This window comes from Falco punctatus, assembly GCF_963210335.1.
Source record: "Falco punctatus genome assembly, chromosome: 5".
NCBI lineage: Eukaryota > Metazoa > Chordata > Aves > Falconiformes > Falconidae > Falco > Falco punctatus.
In genome coordinates this window covers 90532651-90548342 of record NC_137584.1, presented here as the reverse complement: position 1 = coordinate 90548342, position 15692 = coordinate 90532651, and the positions used below count along the sequence as shown (strand labels likewise).

Below are 15692 nucleotides of genomic sequence, written 5' to 3'. Positions count from 1 at the left end.
TTTTTCCCTGAGAACAACACAGATACCTTCCCAATTTAAATTTTCGAGCGTTTCTAGCAAGTCAATTAAATACTTGTTTTACACTTGGAAAATGGAAACAAAAACACCAGCAGCAGCAGGGTACACCAGCAGCAGCAGGGTTTTACAGAGTGAAGCTGTTGAAGAAAAGGCTTTTCCTAAATTTTTACTTAGAAATTGTAAACGTGAGTTTAGCTCGCAATATTGCTGCAGTAACCACACTCAGGTTTTCTTTGTTGAAAGTGTTTTGCGTGCATCCACCAAGGGGCGGGGGGAGTAGTGCTGTAATGGTAGTGTATTTGCTGAAAAGAGTTATTTAAATTTCTTATATACAGGAGTTCATCTTTATTTTGCTTGCCTGGGAAGAATCTGTTTCAGCTCTGTGCACAAGAATTTAAAAGCTGATGGTCAACAAATAAAATATCAGCATCAACTGCTATTAATATTGCACACATGTGTCATTTCACTGATCAAAAAGGCCTTCGCCAGGGTACAATTGGCCTTTTTCCAAATTGCAAGCTTTTTCTCAGCTTTTTCTTTTTTACTCTTTCTTCTTTTGTTGCTGCCTGGGGATTTGTGCCTATCGCAGCCGATATCACATGACTGGTGTCAGGGCATCACATGGGTCCAAAGCGAATACAAAAACAGATTAAAAATTCTGTAAAAACAATCAAGACTTTGTTAACTCACTTTTAAACCAGCCTATTCTATGGATGTTGCGTGTGCTTTGGTGTCAGCGCAGAAATATCAAAATAGACACCTGTTCAGATCGGACGCGACAGCTCCAAGCGTTACCTAGGTCTTTGCTCATTGTACATTGCAACTAACTTTATTTAGGAGGAATGCATTAATAGAAAGAAGTTTGTACCTTCGGGTTTTTACGCCCTTACCCTGAGATTGCGTGGCATGAAATTCAAGTTCGGATCCGCCTTTGAGTCAAACTCCTTTGAAACGTTTCTGTCTCCCATTTCTTTTTCAAGGCTTGCAAAATGAAATGCAATGAGAGCTTGCACTTATAATGGCGCCTTTTAGCCCGAGATCCCGGACCACCCCAAACCCAACAAATCTAGTGTCATAAATTGATTAAAACGTTACTATAGCCCCACGTATGTCTGGGTGTGAGGACTTTGCCACACTGCTGGTGGAAAAAATCTCACGTGTCACAGAACAGACTGGTCATTTTGCAAGGACAAAACAGCAATCTGCCCCCTTTTCCTTGCCCTCTCCTCTAAATAAATTTCAGCTACTTGGTGCATTTTCAACAAAAGGTTGCTAGTATTGATTGTCATCCGCTCCTAAAAGCAAACTCTGTTAGATGGACCAATACAGCAGTGCCTTTGATCTGTAACTTAACAGCAAAGTACACCTATAAGTTTTAATCCTCTTTGGAGGAGCGCAGAACAATATTGTCAAATGCCGCGGTGTAATATTTTCTGCACAAAACCAGAAGCGGAGGTCTCGGCGGAGAGCATTTCTACATGACAAATTTCTTCCTTCAACGCTCCATTGTCCGGGAGCCGGACCCTGCTGCTTCTGCTCGGAAAAGGGCTGTGGGGCCGCCCCCCCCTTTGGGATGCTCTGCCCTCTCCATCTCTCAGCTAGCAAATCGGGTGTCTGAAAATCACCCGTCCAGGAACAGTTTCACCAGCCAGGAGCTTCCCAGGGTGATGAGTGGATCCGGGGGGATGTCTCACATCAGAAAGAAGAGCATGCCAGATGGCAAAACTTTTTCTTACTGTGGGGGTCCGTCAGCTCTGCCCCAGCTGACCCACATCCCTGCTCACCCCCTTGTCCTTCCCTCGTGCGGCTGCACCGACCCCACAGGCTGTAGGGGGGGGACAGAACCATTTGGAGGGGGCGGGCAGCCTCCCCTGGCACACAGCAGGGTCATAGCCGGGTGAGGAGGCGATTCCCTGAGCAGATCTGGGCTTGCACACCACCGCCGCGCTGGGCTGGGAGGGTGCGTGTGGCAGGCACCTACCTGCAAGCATTTCAGATGCTCCCATCCAGAAATTGAAAGCTTTCTTTTAGAGCAAAACAATGTTTTTTTCTGGTGTCTTTCCAGCTTCTGGTGCTGGAAATTGCCTCTCTGCAACTAGGGAGCCTGTGGTCTGAGTTGGTGAGATAGCTTCCCCGAGCGCACAGCGCCTTGCATCGCGGATGTGAAAACCCTTTACAAACCCCAAAGAATTAGCACGGAGCGCCCCTGGAAAATGAGTGTGGGTGATTATCCCCATATCACACATAGGGCACAAACTCAGGGGTCTGCCCGCAGTTTCTCAGCGAAGCAGTGTGGAAGCTGGGAGAAGTACTCGGAAGACCTGGCGCACACTCCTTTGCCGCTACTCCACGTTTCTTCCCAGGTTAATTTTAACCATAAGAGAAGTGTGAGTTTCACAGTTCAGTGAGGACTGTACAATCTTTGCTCCTCGTCTGAACTCGAGATACGAGAATGGCAGGTCACCACAGGTGTGCAGCCATCATGCAGGACTATGATGAAGTTTCTCTAGTCCCCCAGCTCCGAGAGCAGAATTGGGCTGAGCAGCCCTGCTGCTGGGAGGGACGGTTGGGAGCCTTCTGGCCGCTTGTCTGCCTTTCCCCCCGTGGCCCGATGGTGTAGAGGTGGTAACGCAGAGTCTAACAGAGCCTGGAAGAGTATAGCACTGCCTATGGGTAGGCTATGGAGGGTCCTGGAGCGATGGACATGGGCTGGGGAAAGGGGTGCTAGTCCGTGCCTGCACACATGGGGACCCTTAGGCGCCTGGGCCCCAAAATGATGTGCATTTGTGCAGGTGCTCCCTTTGGTGGGGGGTTGAGGAGAGGAGAGGAGCAGCTCTTTCCAGCTCATTGACTGGAACAGCAGCCGTGAACGCAGAGGCTGGGCAGGTGCCCACGCCTTGGCCAAGGGTCAAGGTTGCCATCTCCTCTGCAGCGAGTGACCCTGCCGTGTCGGCCCGACCGCGCTGGGTTTGCAGGGGTGGAGTGGGTCTAGCCCACACGGATTGGGTTTGTGTTTGGAAGCCCGTGATGACCAGACATCTTGTAGCAGCAAGGCTTTTTCATTGGGAACATTGCAACAGCATAGTCCTTTTGGGAGAATTTAAAAGATACGGTACTTACAAAAAGGTCCTTATTTAGGTCAGGGTATCGGCATGATAAAGAACACTAAAAAATACACTGAAGAGTGGTTGTTTTCAAAGATTTATTTATGGAGCAAGCAGGATTGGGTGGCAGGACTTGCAGTCAGATGATGTTTTTACCGTTTTGAGAGTATACCTTGTAACGCGCAGTGGTACTGGACAGCGATACTCCAGAACCTGCAATGAAGCATTTAGCTCCGTTTGTGAACTGCCACCAAAGTAATGACATCCTTTCGATTGCAGGAAGAAACACAGAAGAAGAAGAAGCTATGATGCAGGAATGGTTCATGCTGGTTAATAAGAAGAACGCCTTAATAAGACGGATGAACCAGCTTTCTCTTCTGTAAGTATGGATGGACGCATGTATTTACAAAAGGGTTGACTGATTGATTGATGGAAATATTTACTTATTAGATAGATGCACAACTTTTTTGCTCTCTTCCCGTTAGACCTCAAAAATATTCCCTCAAAAGTGAGCAGCGTGGATGCTCTGTGGTTTTTCTCGTATTTCAGACTTGAAAATGAGAAGCATGCAATGGCACGAGATCAGCCAGAGCTGGGGCGGGGCGGGGGGGGGGGGGGGGCGGAGAAAAAAAAATCAAAGAAATATTAAGCACAGTTAGGTTTTCCAAGGGCCCACCAGTGGAACAAAATGACCTTTTGAAATGCTCAGATAGAGGTGGGTTGTGCTGCAGATGTGACAGGTGAGAGCTGTTCGGGGAGCGAGCGAGGCTCTGCGGCACCCCGGCTACCTTGCTAGCTCCGCGGCACTGTGCTGCCGAAGGGACGGTGCTGAATCGGCCACGGTGCGGTGATGCCACCAGACTGACCAGTAAGGACAAATACACTTTCTTTGCTAGCAGCAGCGTGGAAGGGGAAGGACCCTGCTTTGTAGAGGCGTTTTGCCTTCCGCGCTGCTGCAGCTCCTCTTGGGCTGATGATATTTCTTTCAGGAATGCCACCTAGTGTAGATCCCTGCATACTTCCCCGGGAAGAGCCTGTGCTCACGCACTTCCTACCGTGTCTGAACTTGACAGAAGAGTCTACCTTCAAAATCTTAAGCTTTCTAATCCCACGTCTAATTTTCATTATTCATTAGGGCAGAATGTATATAGGATAATACTTCCAGTGTCATATTATCTTGGTGAATAGGCTGATGCTGGAATTTGTTCATTAGATCCGGGGGAATGTTTTATGCTTAGGACATTCCACAACAGCCGCTACGAGGATGAATATGAAATAATTACGTCCCGTAGCACAATAGAGTTAAACTGACGGAATTAGGGCTGACATTACAGAAAATGAAAAGGCCCCGTTGCGGAATGTGCCACCTGAGCAAGGTTGTAAGTTTGTGTATCATTTGTTTGGAGTAGCTTAAAGTTAAAGAGAAAAGTCGGTTATGAGTCCTAAAATCAATGTAAGTTAAAGGTTCTTTTAAGTGTTTAATGATTTAGTAATTAACATATTGATGAACTTTTGCAACTTGCCTAGGGAAAAAGAACATGACCTAGAAAGGCGCTACGAACTGCTGAACCGGGAGCTAAGAGCTATGCTTGCCATCGAAGGTAAGAGCCACGCGGGGGACCGAGGGAAGGAAATGCTGCTGCCCAAAGCAGCAAGTACCAAACACCTGGGGGCTTCTCTGAAGCCCAGTTAAGAATTAAGGCTGATATTTACATCGTTTCAAATCATAGCACACAGCAAATATGCCGGGTCTGCCTTCCCACTCTTTGGATTTATTTGGCAGGGCAGGCAGGGGAAAGTCCAAGGCATGGGACAAAGAAATATCGTCTCCCTGGAATAAGACTTTGAAAGCAAAGTGATGAGGAGGTAAAGGATATTTGCCCGGGGTTTATTATTTCCTGTTGCAGTTACACTCTCCTGGCATTCCTGGGGCATCGTGCCACTCTTGGTGCCGCAGCACATGGCAGGAGTGACCCAGGAAGGGAGCCTCCCGCCTTGTAAGGGTGCACATCTGGTTTACAACAGTGTCTCATGGGGCAAAAAAAAAAAAGTCTCATCAGTTTTGGTGGTAAAACACCACGTTTGCCAAGTAAATATTTCATCACGAGCAGCGCCAGGATTAGCGCGATCCTTTGCACACATCTTCTCCCTGCCCTGCAACTCTCCCCAGTTTAGTCACCTTATCTGAATGAAAACTCACGGGAAGATTGACACGTGGGATAAATGAAACAATTGCATCCTTTCCATAGGGCTTTCAAGTGAATTGTACAATAATCCCGGGGATGATTCATAATAAAAAATAAACATCCAGATAGCTTAAACCACTGCTTGCATTATTTTATTTAAATATCTTAAGTGTTTTCTAATGCTGCACCGCTTATACCTCTCAGTCACAAATGCTGCCTTATAGTTCAAAGATGTTTGCTTTAAAGTTAATCCTTTGGGCTCTGTAAAATGGACCTTTTGTCTAATCAATGCAAATTGATTTTGCTATTCTGTATTGACCTCTCAACCCTTTGACTGTCCATGGTAATTTCTTTCTTCACCTGATAAGGTACCTGATCCATAATAAATCAATTCTAATTAGTTTGGAGACTTCACTGAGAGCATAAGTTTGTAGGAAAAAAGCAGCAGGTTTCAGGTAGCTTTGTCGTATCTCTCAATCTGTGGTTATATTTTTTGCATAAGACTGCGTCCACTATCTTCTTGGATATACTTGAGTCATAAATATATTCGTTGCTTTCTGCAGAGACAAGCCAGATTAATTGGGAATCATACTAATGAAATATTTAAAATATAAAATACTCTAAAACCAGAGAGGAGCTAAGAGATACTGGATCGAAACCCACAATTTCAATCTTTAATTGCCTCTTACGTGTTTTACTGTCTTGGAACGTCCTAGCAGCAGCCTTTGAACGTCTAGCAACCTATGCCATTCACACATTGATGTGAACGAAAATCTGTCCATTGTTTTTCGAAGTTCAGAGAGGGATGCCAAAGCCCAAGAAAGTCCTGAAAGTCCCTCCCCCCGCCCCGCTCCCCCCCCCCTCCCCCGTTGTTGCTGTTGTTTTGCTGCTGTGACAGAGTAAACAGGGATTTAGGGAGAAAACGTAAGAGCTGGATAATTTTGGTTATTTGGGTGGGGGGGTTTATTTATACAACAAAGTCCATAATTAGCATTTTAACCCTCAGTAAGATTATTAGTCTGCTAGAACTTTTAGCAGCTAGCTGCTTTTACTTAAAAAATATATCAAGGGAGACACTCTCCCAGGGCAAGGTGAAGCAGAGGTTTGAGACACCTTGCCTCTCGGCGTGCGTGCCAGTGGGTATCGCCTTGTGCCCGGCGCGCACTGGGAGCAGGGATGCGCTTGTGGGCAGCAGGGATAACGCTGCAGCGCTGATGGTGCCTCTGAGGAAGTACGGGCTGCCCGACCAGCCCGGGACTGCCTGCGCCAGGGCCGTTCAGGCGATTGCTAATGAGCGCCTGGGCTCTGTGAAAAAGTTGAAAAGACAGATCTCACTTTTACCAGCACCAGTTCCAAACCTGAAATACATGGGCAGAGGAGGGGGTGGGGAAATAACAGGACGGGACTGGTTTGTTTGTCGAAAAGAAAGGCAGAATGCACCAATCCAAACTGGAACTTAAAAAAAAAAAAAGAAGAGTCTTTGAAAGGTGATAATTACTGTTTTGGTAAATTGCTCCAACTCTTCCACGCGTGACTGTGCTGTTCTGTGCTGTTTAAAAATCTATCAACCGATTTCCTTAGGCAGCTGATGACGGGGCAGCGTTGGCCTTGCAGAAGGCAGCAGCCTGCTGATGGCAGATAAAGGTGGTTCCCGGCGGGCAGCGCCGGCCTCGGGAGGTGCTGACCGTTACAGTGCTCGGTGATGTGCAGCCGGTGTCCTCTTCACCAGCCGCTAAAATGGAGGCACAGGCAGCCAAGTAGCCTGTTGGAGTGTCACGGCACTTCAGGCGGAACATATGCCTGACCCAGGGCGGTAAGCAGAGGCATTGCTTCCCCCGCCCCGCTGGCCGCAGCGGTCAGAGGGACAGTGAATGCGGTGCCTGGCTCCCGCCGGGGTTCCTGCCGCTGGGACGCTCGAGCAGCCAGGCGAGATCCCTGCGTGCGGGCCAAAGCAAACGCAGGTTACTGGGCTGGCTTGAGCCCGCGCACACGGGAAGGCGTTGTGCTCCCGTGGTGCTCCCATTGTGCTCCCTTCAGAGCTCATGGCAGCAAGGTGCTGCCTTCCAGAGCCTAGTTTTTGCCGTGGCCATGTGGCGGGATGCGGGATGCCGTACTTCCAGCCACCTTGCCTCTCACGCCTTTCTTTTTTTTTTTTTTTTTTTTTTTACTTTTTCATTCCAGATTTAATGCCTCCGTAGAAAAGATAAGTTCATTTTTGCACACCTTGGGGTGGTGTGTTCATTTTCTGCCCAAGAAATGGATCTTCTTTAGGATTTTGTACATCTTGATTTATTCTTGGCTTATAGTTTGAAGTGGGTGCTCTTCTAAAAGGATTTATGCATAGGTTCACTATTTTTGTAGTTATGGTTTATATGATAAGCTTTTTATATTTAAAATCAATATGTAATCCTGTGGAGGAGCTTATCCTCTAAAACCCCATTTGTAAATCTATTTTAGCTTTGTTACACCGCGCAGCCACAGTATTCCATAGATTGATTAGGTTCAGCAGCAGAATCCTATCAAATGGCCTGCTCTGATGATGATGCAAACTCTTTCAGGATTGCTAGTTGACTGGAACTAAAGATAAGACCTGACTGCAATCCCCCAATGTGCTCTTTACAAAACTAGTGTTAATTTTCATCAAAGTGCTGGGCTTATTTATTATAGTGGCGAGGTTGAAGGTTTTACTACGAGAACTTTCGACCATTTCTATTAAAGCATTTCTATGGGAACCGGCCGCCTGTTTGCTCAAAGTAATTATCAGTTTAAGCGGGGCTGGGGGGGGGGGGGGGGGAAGACAATATGAAGTCAATGAAGATGAGTAATTGAAAACATTTCTACCCTAACGTGAATTTAGCAAACTCTTGTCATTTTAAACTGCCCATCGCAAGTGGTGGCATGGGAGCTTTAGCTTTCAACACTTTTAGCTCATATACAGCCCCAGAGCTTAATCCTATTTTTGTCCGGAGTGTAGCTTTTATAACAGTATTATTCTGAAATCTTCAAATTAATCACAGCCCATATTGTAGCTTCCCAGAGCTGCCGTCAGCCTGGGTAACTATATGTGACAGGTGTTATAGGTAATCCTGGCTTAAAAGGCACAACAGGTAGGAATCAAACTTGAACACAGTTGCTTTTTTAAACGTCGGGATGCTTCCTGAAACTGCTGCCCAGCAGTATTTTGTTGGATAAAACAAAACTGCAGTGTAATCACATATAAAATGTTATTTAAATACTTTGGGCCAGTTCCTCTTTTAACCAATTGTACTTGACTGATTTGAGTTTGGGTTTGGTTTTTTTATTGTTGGTTTGTTTGGTTTGGGGTTTGTTGTTTTTTTTTTTTTGGGGGGGGGGGCAGCAGGGAAGTCAGACTCCTTATCTAGGAAACAAAGTAAAAATGCAAGGGAATATTTTGCCAGCAAGTTTTCCCGTGGCATACTTCGAAGGCTAGTAGTGAGCAAATGCAGAAACAAAAAAAAAAACAACCAACCCAGTAGTTGTGTTCTGTGAAGTCCTAATATTGGCATTATTTACCCCACGGGGCTACAAGATGGGGGCAATAAAGATCGTAGAGCTTAGAAAGGGACGTAACAGGGGAAAAAAATGCCAGTGAAGGACTAAGTGAAACCTGTACCGAAATACTTTGACTGATGCTTTGAAAGCTAAAATTGCTGCTGAAACTGGAGAACTAGGAGGTGCAGAGGGGAGGGCAAAAAAAAACCAAAACAAAACAAGCTTTAAAAATAATAATAGTTTTTCAACTAAGTGAAAACCGGTAAAATTGCCAAATAATTAACTCAAGACCTGGTGGAGGCGGTGGGTTGCAGGTCCCTTCCCAGCTACAGCCTGGCGTGCCCAGATGTGCCGGGGAGCGCGAGCCTCCGCAGGGGCAGCGGCAGGGGCGGCGGCGGCAGCAGCAGGAGGGGAAGGCTCCCCCGGCAGGCGGGGGCCGCGGCGGGGGTCGCACCCGCCCGTGCCGGTCAGGGTCGTGTCGCGCTGCCTGGCCCGGCCGCTGTCGCCCCTCGCCAGGCTGCGGTCACGGCGCGGCGGCACCGTGCGGGGGGTAACACCGGGGTGGGGGGTGGGGGGAAGGGATGCAGCGTGCCCAGCAGGAGCAGGAGGGCGAGTGCGGTGGGCCCGAGACCCCTGGGGAGCTGGCACCGCAAGGGCCGGTGCCGGAGCGGCGGCGGGGCCGCACGGGGGTGGGTTCAGGGTCCCGGTGGCGTCGGGTTTGGCCGCTGTGCACCTGGAAAATTATTTCTTTGGCGACGATGGTGCGAAGCGATGCACTGAGGAAAAAGGAAAAAAAGAAAAAAAAGAAAAAAAAAGGGGGGAGAAAAAGGAGAAAAACTCCCGGGAAGTTCCCGCAGCGCCTGGCCAGGCCGGTGCCGGGAGCGGGACGGGCCGCGGTGCGACGGGGTCCCCGCCGGGTCCCCCGGCCTGGGGTCGCCCGAGGGTCCCCCGCACACGTGTCGGGGTGGGCTCCCGGCCGTGGGCCCGGGCGGGCGGCGGCGCCTCTGTCTCTCCGCGCTGCCCCGACCCGCGCTGCGCGATGATGCGTCTGATTTTTAATTTGTAAATCCAAGGCCGAGTTCCCCCCAGCACCGCTCGCTTTCATGCGGCTCCCGAGCAGTTCGCTGCCTTGAATAAATCTGGCGGCGGAGGGGGTCGGGGGTCTGACCCACCGCATTCTTGCGGGGCGCGGGGGATCCGCATGGTAACGGCGGGCGGCATTGTCCGGCCCCGGCACAGCACCGGGGGGGGGGGGCCCTGCACCCTCGGTCCCTGCGCCCCCGGGGAGCGCGGCGGGGAGAGGGGGTGACATCGCCGAGGGGTGGCGATGCTTCTCCCGGTGGGTTTTTTTTCCTTGTTGTTGTTGTTCGTTCTTTTTCTCTTTTTTTTTTTTTTTTTTTTGAGCCGCTGTCCTCCCGCGCCCGCCCGCTATCTCCCCCGGCATCGCCGGCTCCGCTCATTGTTTACCCCCGTAATGAGGGAGGCGGGGGCGCCGGGGCTGACTGACAGCCACAGCCACAGGCCCCGGCCGCGGCTGCCGAGTGGCGGCCCCGGCGGCAGCCCCGGCCTGGGGGTCCCGGGAAAAGCCCCCAGGAACGAGCGGGACCGCCGCTGCCAGCCGAGCCCTGCGGCATCGCGCGGGTCCGCTGGGGGGGAGGGGGGGGGGCAGCGCCGCCGACCGGTGCCCGGGGGGAGAACGGAGGGGCGCGGGCCCGGCCCGGCGGCCTGGGCAGGGGACACAACCCACCGGCGACTCCCCAAAGCCAAACCCCCGCGGGCGGCCCGACGGCGCCGGCGGGCAGGGGCCGAGGCAGGGGCTGGGGTTCGGTCGGGGCCGGGGCAGGACGAGCGGCAGCGCTCTGCGGGCCGTGCCGTGCCGTGCCAGGCCAGGCCAAGCTGTGCCGACCGTGCCGTGCCAGGCTATGCTGCGCCGGGCCCAGGCCGTGCGTGCCGGGCTATGCCAGGCCTTGCCGTGCCGTGCCAGGCTATGCCGGGCCGGGCCGGGCCTTTCCTTGCCGTGCCGAGCTGTGCCGTGCCGGGCCAGGCTATGCCGTTCCGTGCCGTGCCGTGCGGGGTCTCACCGGTGTCCCCGTGGCTTTCCCCGCAGACTGGCAGAAGACGGAGGCGCAGAAGCGGCGGGAGCAGCTCCTGCTGGACGAGCTCGTCATCCTGGTGAACAAGCGGGACGCGCTGGTGCGGGACCTGGACGCGCAGGAGAAGCAGTGAGTGGGGCCGGGGTCCCCGAGCCCCCCAGCCCCGCGGAGGGCGCCGGGGCCGGGCTGGGGCCGGGGCCGGGCCGGGCTGGGGGTCTCGGCGCGGCCGCGGAGGGCAGCGCAGCCCCGCAGCCCCTCACCGCGCCGCCCGCCGCCTCTCTCCGCAGGGCCGAGGAGGAGGACGAGCACTTGGAGAGGACCCTCGAGCAAAACAAAGGCAAGATGGCCAAGAAGGAAGAAAAATGCGTCCTCCAGTGAGCGGCCTGGCGGCCGCGCAGCACAACTCTCCCCTACGTTTTGAAAAATGCCGACATGAAACCGAGGAAAGAGAAAGAAAGAAAGAAAGAAAGAAAGAAAGAAAAAAAAAAAGAAAGAAAGAAAGAAAGAAAAGGACAAAAGAAAGAAAAGGACAAAAAAAAAAAAAGGACAAAAAAAAAAGTGGTTTGGAGGAAAAAAAAATTAAAACTTTTTTCCCCATTTTGTTTGGCCAGCTGCGGGCCGCGCCGGAGCGGTGCCGGGCGGCGCTGGGAGCGGGGCAGCGTGGCGGCCGCCGCGGCACGGCCCGGTTCGGAATAAATATGTTTTTGTCGTAATAGGATTAGAGAGGGGGATATGGGGGGGGGGGGGGGGGGAGGTAATCATTGGGAATGGTTTCATCTAGTCCTGCCATATGTAATACTTAATAAGCTACCTACATTTTATAGTTAGGTCAGATCCACCCCAGTTATTATTAAAAATGTGCTGTATTTACCAGTGTTTTATTTCAGCAGTTCTACATGTCCCCGGGAGTAGCGTTGAGGGGAATGTCACCCCACCTCACCCCACCCCACCCCACCCCCCGGAGTGGGCACAAAGCCCGGGGCAGTAACCGGGATGGGGAGGGCCCGGGCCGGGGAGGGAGCGGGGCAGGGACCGGCCCGGGGCACAGCGCGCCCGGCCGGGGCCGGCCCGACCCCCCCGCGCCCCCCCGCGTTATTTATTGCCCCCGGCCCGCGTCGTTCCCCCCCCCCGCCCCCGTCCGTGTGCCCCCACGCGTGTCCCGCGCTCGCATCGTCCCTTCGTGGAGCTCGTCTCGTTTATTTATTACAATATCGAGTCATATATAAATTTTCAATAAAAGCCGAATCTTTCTTACCGTAACTGCCGCGTTCCTCCTTACCTGGGGACCCCCCCGCCGGCCGGGGAGGGTGCGCGGGGGCTCGGCCCGGGGCGGGGGCAGAGGGGCTCGGCCGCCCCCGCTTCATCCCCGCAATGAGCAAGGAAACCCACCAGCGGGAAAAGTTTTTCGTTTAATAAAGAGCAAGTCGGGGGGGGGGGGGCTTTTCCCTGCGGGGGATGCGCGAGAGAGCCCCCGCTGCGGCCGCGCAAGGAGCGCACCCGCGCAGCGGAAAACCCCGCGGCGACGCGGCCGAAGGACCCCCCCGCGCCCCCGCATCGCCGGCGGCTCCGGCCGCAACTGCGACCGCGCTCCCACCGAAAAAAAACCCAATTAAAAATAAGTGCGTGCCCCGGGGAGGGTGGAAGCGCGCGGCCTTGCGGGCGCGGCCGCGGGGGTGGGCGGCCCGGGGCTGGGGGCTGCCCCTCCGCCCCCTCCCGCAGCGACGGGCTGGCGAGCGGGGGAGACGCGCCCCGAGAGCTCCGCGGCTGCGGAGGGTGGGAGGGTGGGCAGGGGCGAGGGCGGCAAAGCCTCGGACCGGCACCGAGGGGGGGCCAAGCACCCCCTCCCTCCCCCCGGGGGGCCGCGGCTTGTCCGGCTGTTAACGCGGAAAAAGTAACTCGCCCCCCCGCCCGGGTTGCGGGAAAAACAAGTGTGTGTGCCCGTCCCCCCGCCCGGCCACCGGCCGCAGGACCCCCCGCTGCCTCCCTGCCCTTCCCCGCCGGGGGGGGGGCCGCAGCCCCGAGCTTACCTGGGCACAGCGAGGGGGGCGCAGGCCCCGGCCGGCGGGGGGGCCCGGGCAGAGCCGGGACCGTCACCTCGGGGGGCCGCGAGCCCCGGCCCTGCCCGCAGCCCCCGGCGAGGCGCCCTCGATGGGCAACCGGTGCCTGGGGGGGGGCACGGATACCTCCGGGGGGAAGGGGGCAGCCCCGGGGGGGCGGCCGCTGCCCGCCAGGTCCGGGGCCGCCCCGGCGGGGCGAACTGATGGCAAAGCGGCGGGGGGACCGGGGCCTGCCCCGGCGGGACCGGGAAAAACCGGAGAGGGCGATGAGGGCTGGGTATGGGGGGCACTGCCCCCCCAAGCCTTCCTCCCCCTCCCTTTGCTTTTTGTGAATGGGTCGCGGCGCCTTTGTTGCGGGGAGCAGCGCCCGCGCCGCTGACTTTCGTGGGGGAGCGAAGGAGCCTGTAAGGCTCCCCCCCAACCCCGCACCCGGGCCCGGCGCCCCCCCCCCCCCCCCCCCCCCCGCCCAGGGAAAAGGGGGGAAAGCAGAAAAAATAAATTAAAGAAGGGGGGGAGGAAAGCCGGGCTGCACGCGGGATGGCGGGCAGCGCCGGCGGACATCAGCTCGCTTTCAGCGGCGGCTGCGGGAGCGGGGCGGGCGGGGGCCCAGGCACAGCCGCGCTCCGCAGCCCCGGGACGGCCGGCGCCCCCCCGACAGGGCGGCTGCAGCGCCCCGCTCCGCTCCCGCCGCGGGCAACGACGCGGGCTGCGCGGAGCGGTGCGGAGCGGAGCGGGGTCCCGTTGCCCTCCCCGCCCCCCGTCCCTCGCTCGCCCCCCGCGCATTCGGGACACGCGGGGAAAGGTACGGCCGCCGCTTCTTTTTTATTATTATAATTTTAAAGCACAAAGTTCGGGCGAGCCCCCAGGCGCCGGAGGGTGGGGGCCGGCCCCGCTGCCCCCCCCTCGCCCGCCCCCTCCGCGCCAGCCAAAACTTTTCCGCGGCCCCCTGGTACGCGGGGCAGCGCAGGGGGCAGCGGGGGGGGGGGGGGGGCAGCGCTGCGCGCGCGCGGAGCCGCTCCCCTCGCACAACTTCTCCACCGCCACCCCCCTCCCTCCAGCCCCTCCGCGGAGGTTGCGCGGGACCCTGCGCGCCCACCCCCGCCCCCCTCGGCCCTCTCCACCTCCGTCGTGCGCCGGGCAGCTCTGCGCGCCGCCGGGGCCGGGCCGAGCGGCCGGCGGCGGGTGCGCGGGGGAACGCGGAGCGGCGCGGGGCGGGGGGGCGCGGAGGGAGCGGGCGCCCTGCGCTGCCATTGCCCGGGCGGCTGTCAGTCAGGCGGGGAGCGGCCGGGGATTGGCGCCGGGCTGGTTACGCAGATGCTTTGCGCGCACATACAAGGGTAGGGCCGGGGGTGGGTGATCCATCCTCCGCAGGGCCGCGGCTCCATCGCCCCGACAGCGCGGGCCGCCGGCGAGGTAACGCGGGGCGCCCCGACAAGTTGGGGGTGCGCGGCTCCGCGCCGGGCATCCCCCCCGGCCCCCTCCCCAGCCCGCTTCTCACCTGCCTGCCTGCTCCCCCCGCCGCCCCGCCCGCCCCCTCCGCGCCCCCCGCCCGCTCCGCCCTGCGCGCAGCCCCCGCGGTGGCCGCGCTCCGCTCCGCAGGTGGCCGCGCAGGTGAGGCGGGAGGGGGCGGCGGGCAGCGTGCTGCCCCGACGGGGCGGGCGGCGGGACGGAGCGGGCCCGGCACCGGGGTGCGGGTGCGTGTGCGGGGGGTGGGCACGGCCGGGCCGGGGCTGCCCCGGGACTTTCCTCTTCCTCGCTTCGTTTTTCCCCTCTATTTCCCCCTTCCTTCCCTCTCCGCCCCCCCCACACCCCCCCCGCCGCCCGGGACGGTCCCGCTCCGCCGCGCTCCCCGGCAAAGTTATGCAACGCCGGGTCAAGGCGCTGCCGCCCGGCCCGGGCTGCCGGACCACCCCCACCGCCCCCGCCGGCCGGGGTGCCCGCAGTGCCCCGGGGCGGGGGGGGTCCCGGGGTTCGGCGGGGCTGCCCGGAGTCTCTCCGCCCCTTCCCTCCCCTCCGCGTTTATCTGCGGCTTTTTGCCGCCGAGCCCGGCCGCTGCCTCCCGAGCTGCGGCCGCCGGGTCCCGCCTGTGCCCCGGCCCCCCCCGGCACCGCCGCAGCCCCCCCCGGCCCCGGGACGGGCCCCGCCGCCGCCCCGGCCCGGGCTGCCAGCGCCTGCCGCCCCTCGCCCTTTTCCTTTTTTCCCTTTTTAACTCTTATCCATTTCTAATTAAAACGTCCCCGTCTGCTCGCTTTTAAATTAATTATACTTCCCTCCTCTGGTCCCTCCTTTTGATTCCTAATCCAATTATCTTTTTAAATAATTGCTTTATCTCTCCCCATCGCCGGGCACTGTTGCCTCTCGGCACTTGCGCGCAACTCGCCTTCGTTTCAGATAAAATAATAATAATAATAATAACAATATCAGCGCTACTACCGAGGGTGGCGGGCGGCGGCCCCGGTCCCCGCGCAGTGCGCGGCCGCGGAGCCCGGCGGGGGCCGCCCTGACCCGCCTCCCCCCTCTCTCCCCAGGCGCCCCGGCCTCGCCTCTGCGCGGGCAGCGAATCCGCCTTTTCTTGCCCGATCGTCGCTGCTGTTGCAGTTTTTCCCCCTCCGTCCCTTTTCGTCGGTTTGGGGGTTTGTCCCCTCCCGGTGCCGGCGATCGCTTGAGGACCTCACGGCGGTGACGGCGGGACGGAACGAAAAAACTCCTCGGACGCCGATT

The 15692-nt window shown here is 56.7% G+C and overlaps 1 protein-coding gene across 7 annotated transcripts in view; it reads left to right on the top strand.

Annotated features, from left to right (window-relative positions):
• Positions 1–12174, top strand: part of EHBP1 (EH domain binding protein 1) — a 226527-nt gene extending 214353 nt beyond the window's left edge. For all 7 annotated transcript variants that reach the window (XM_080389553.1, XM_080389552.1, XM_080389551.1 and 4 more), the window contains 4 exons: positions 3402–3501; positions 4650–4723; positions 10929–11043; positions 11202–12174. In XM_080389553.1, the coding sequence (XP_080245679.1) occupies positions 3402–3501; positions 4650–4723; positions 10929–11043; positions 11202–11292 (380 nt within the window). In that variant the 3' untranslated portion in view covers positions 11293–12174. The remainder of the gene's footprint in view (positions 1–3401; positions 3502–4649; positions 4724–10928; positions 11044–11201) is intronic.
• The last annotated feature ends 3518 nt before the right edge of the window (positions 12175–15692 follow it).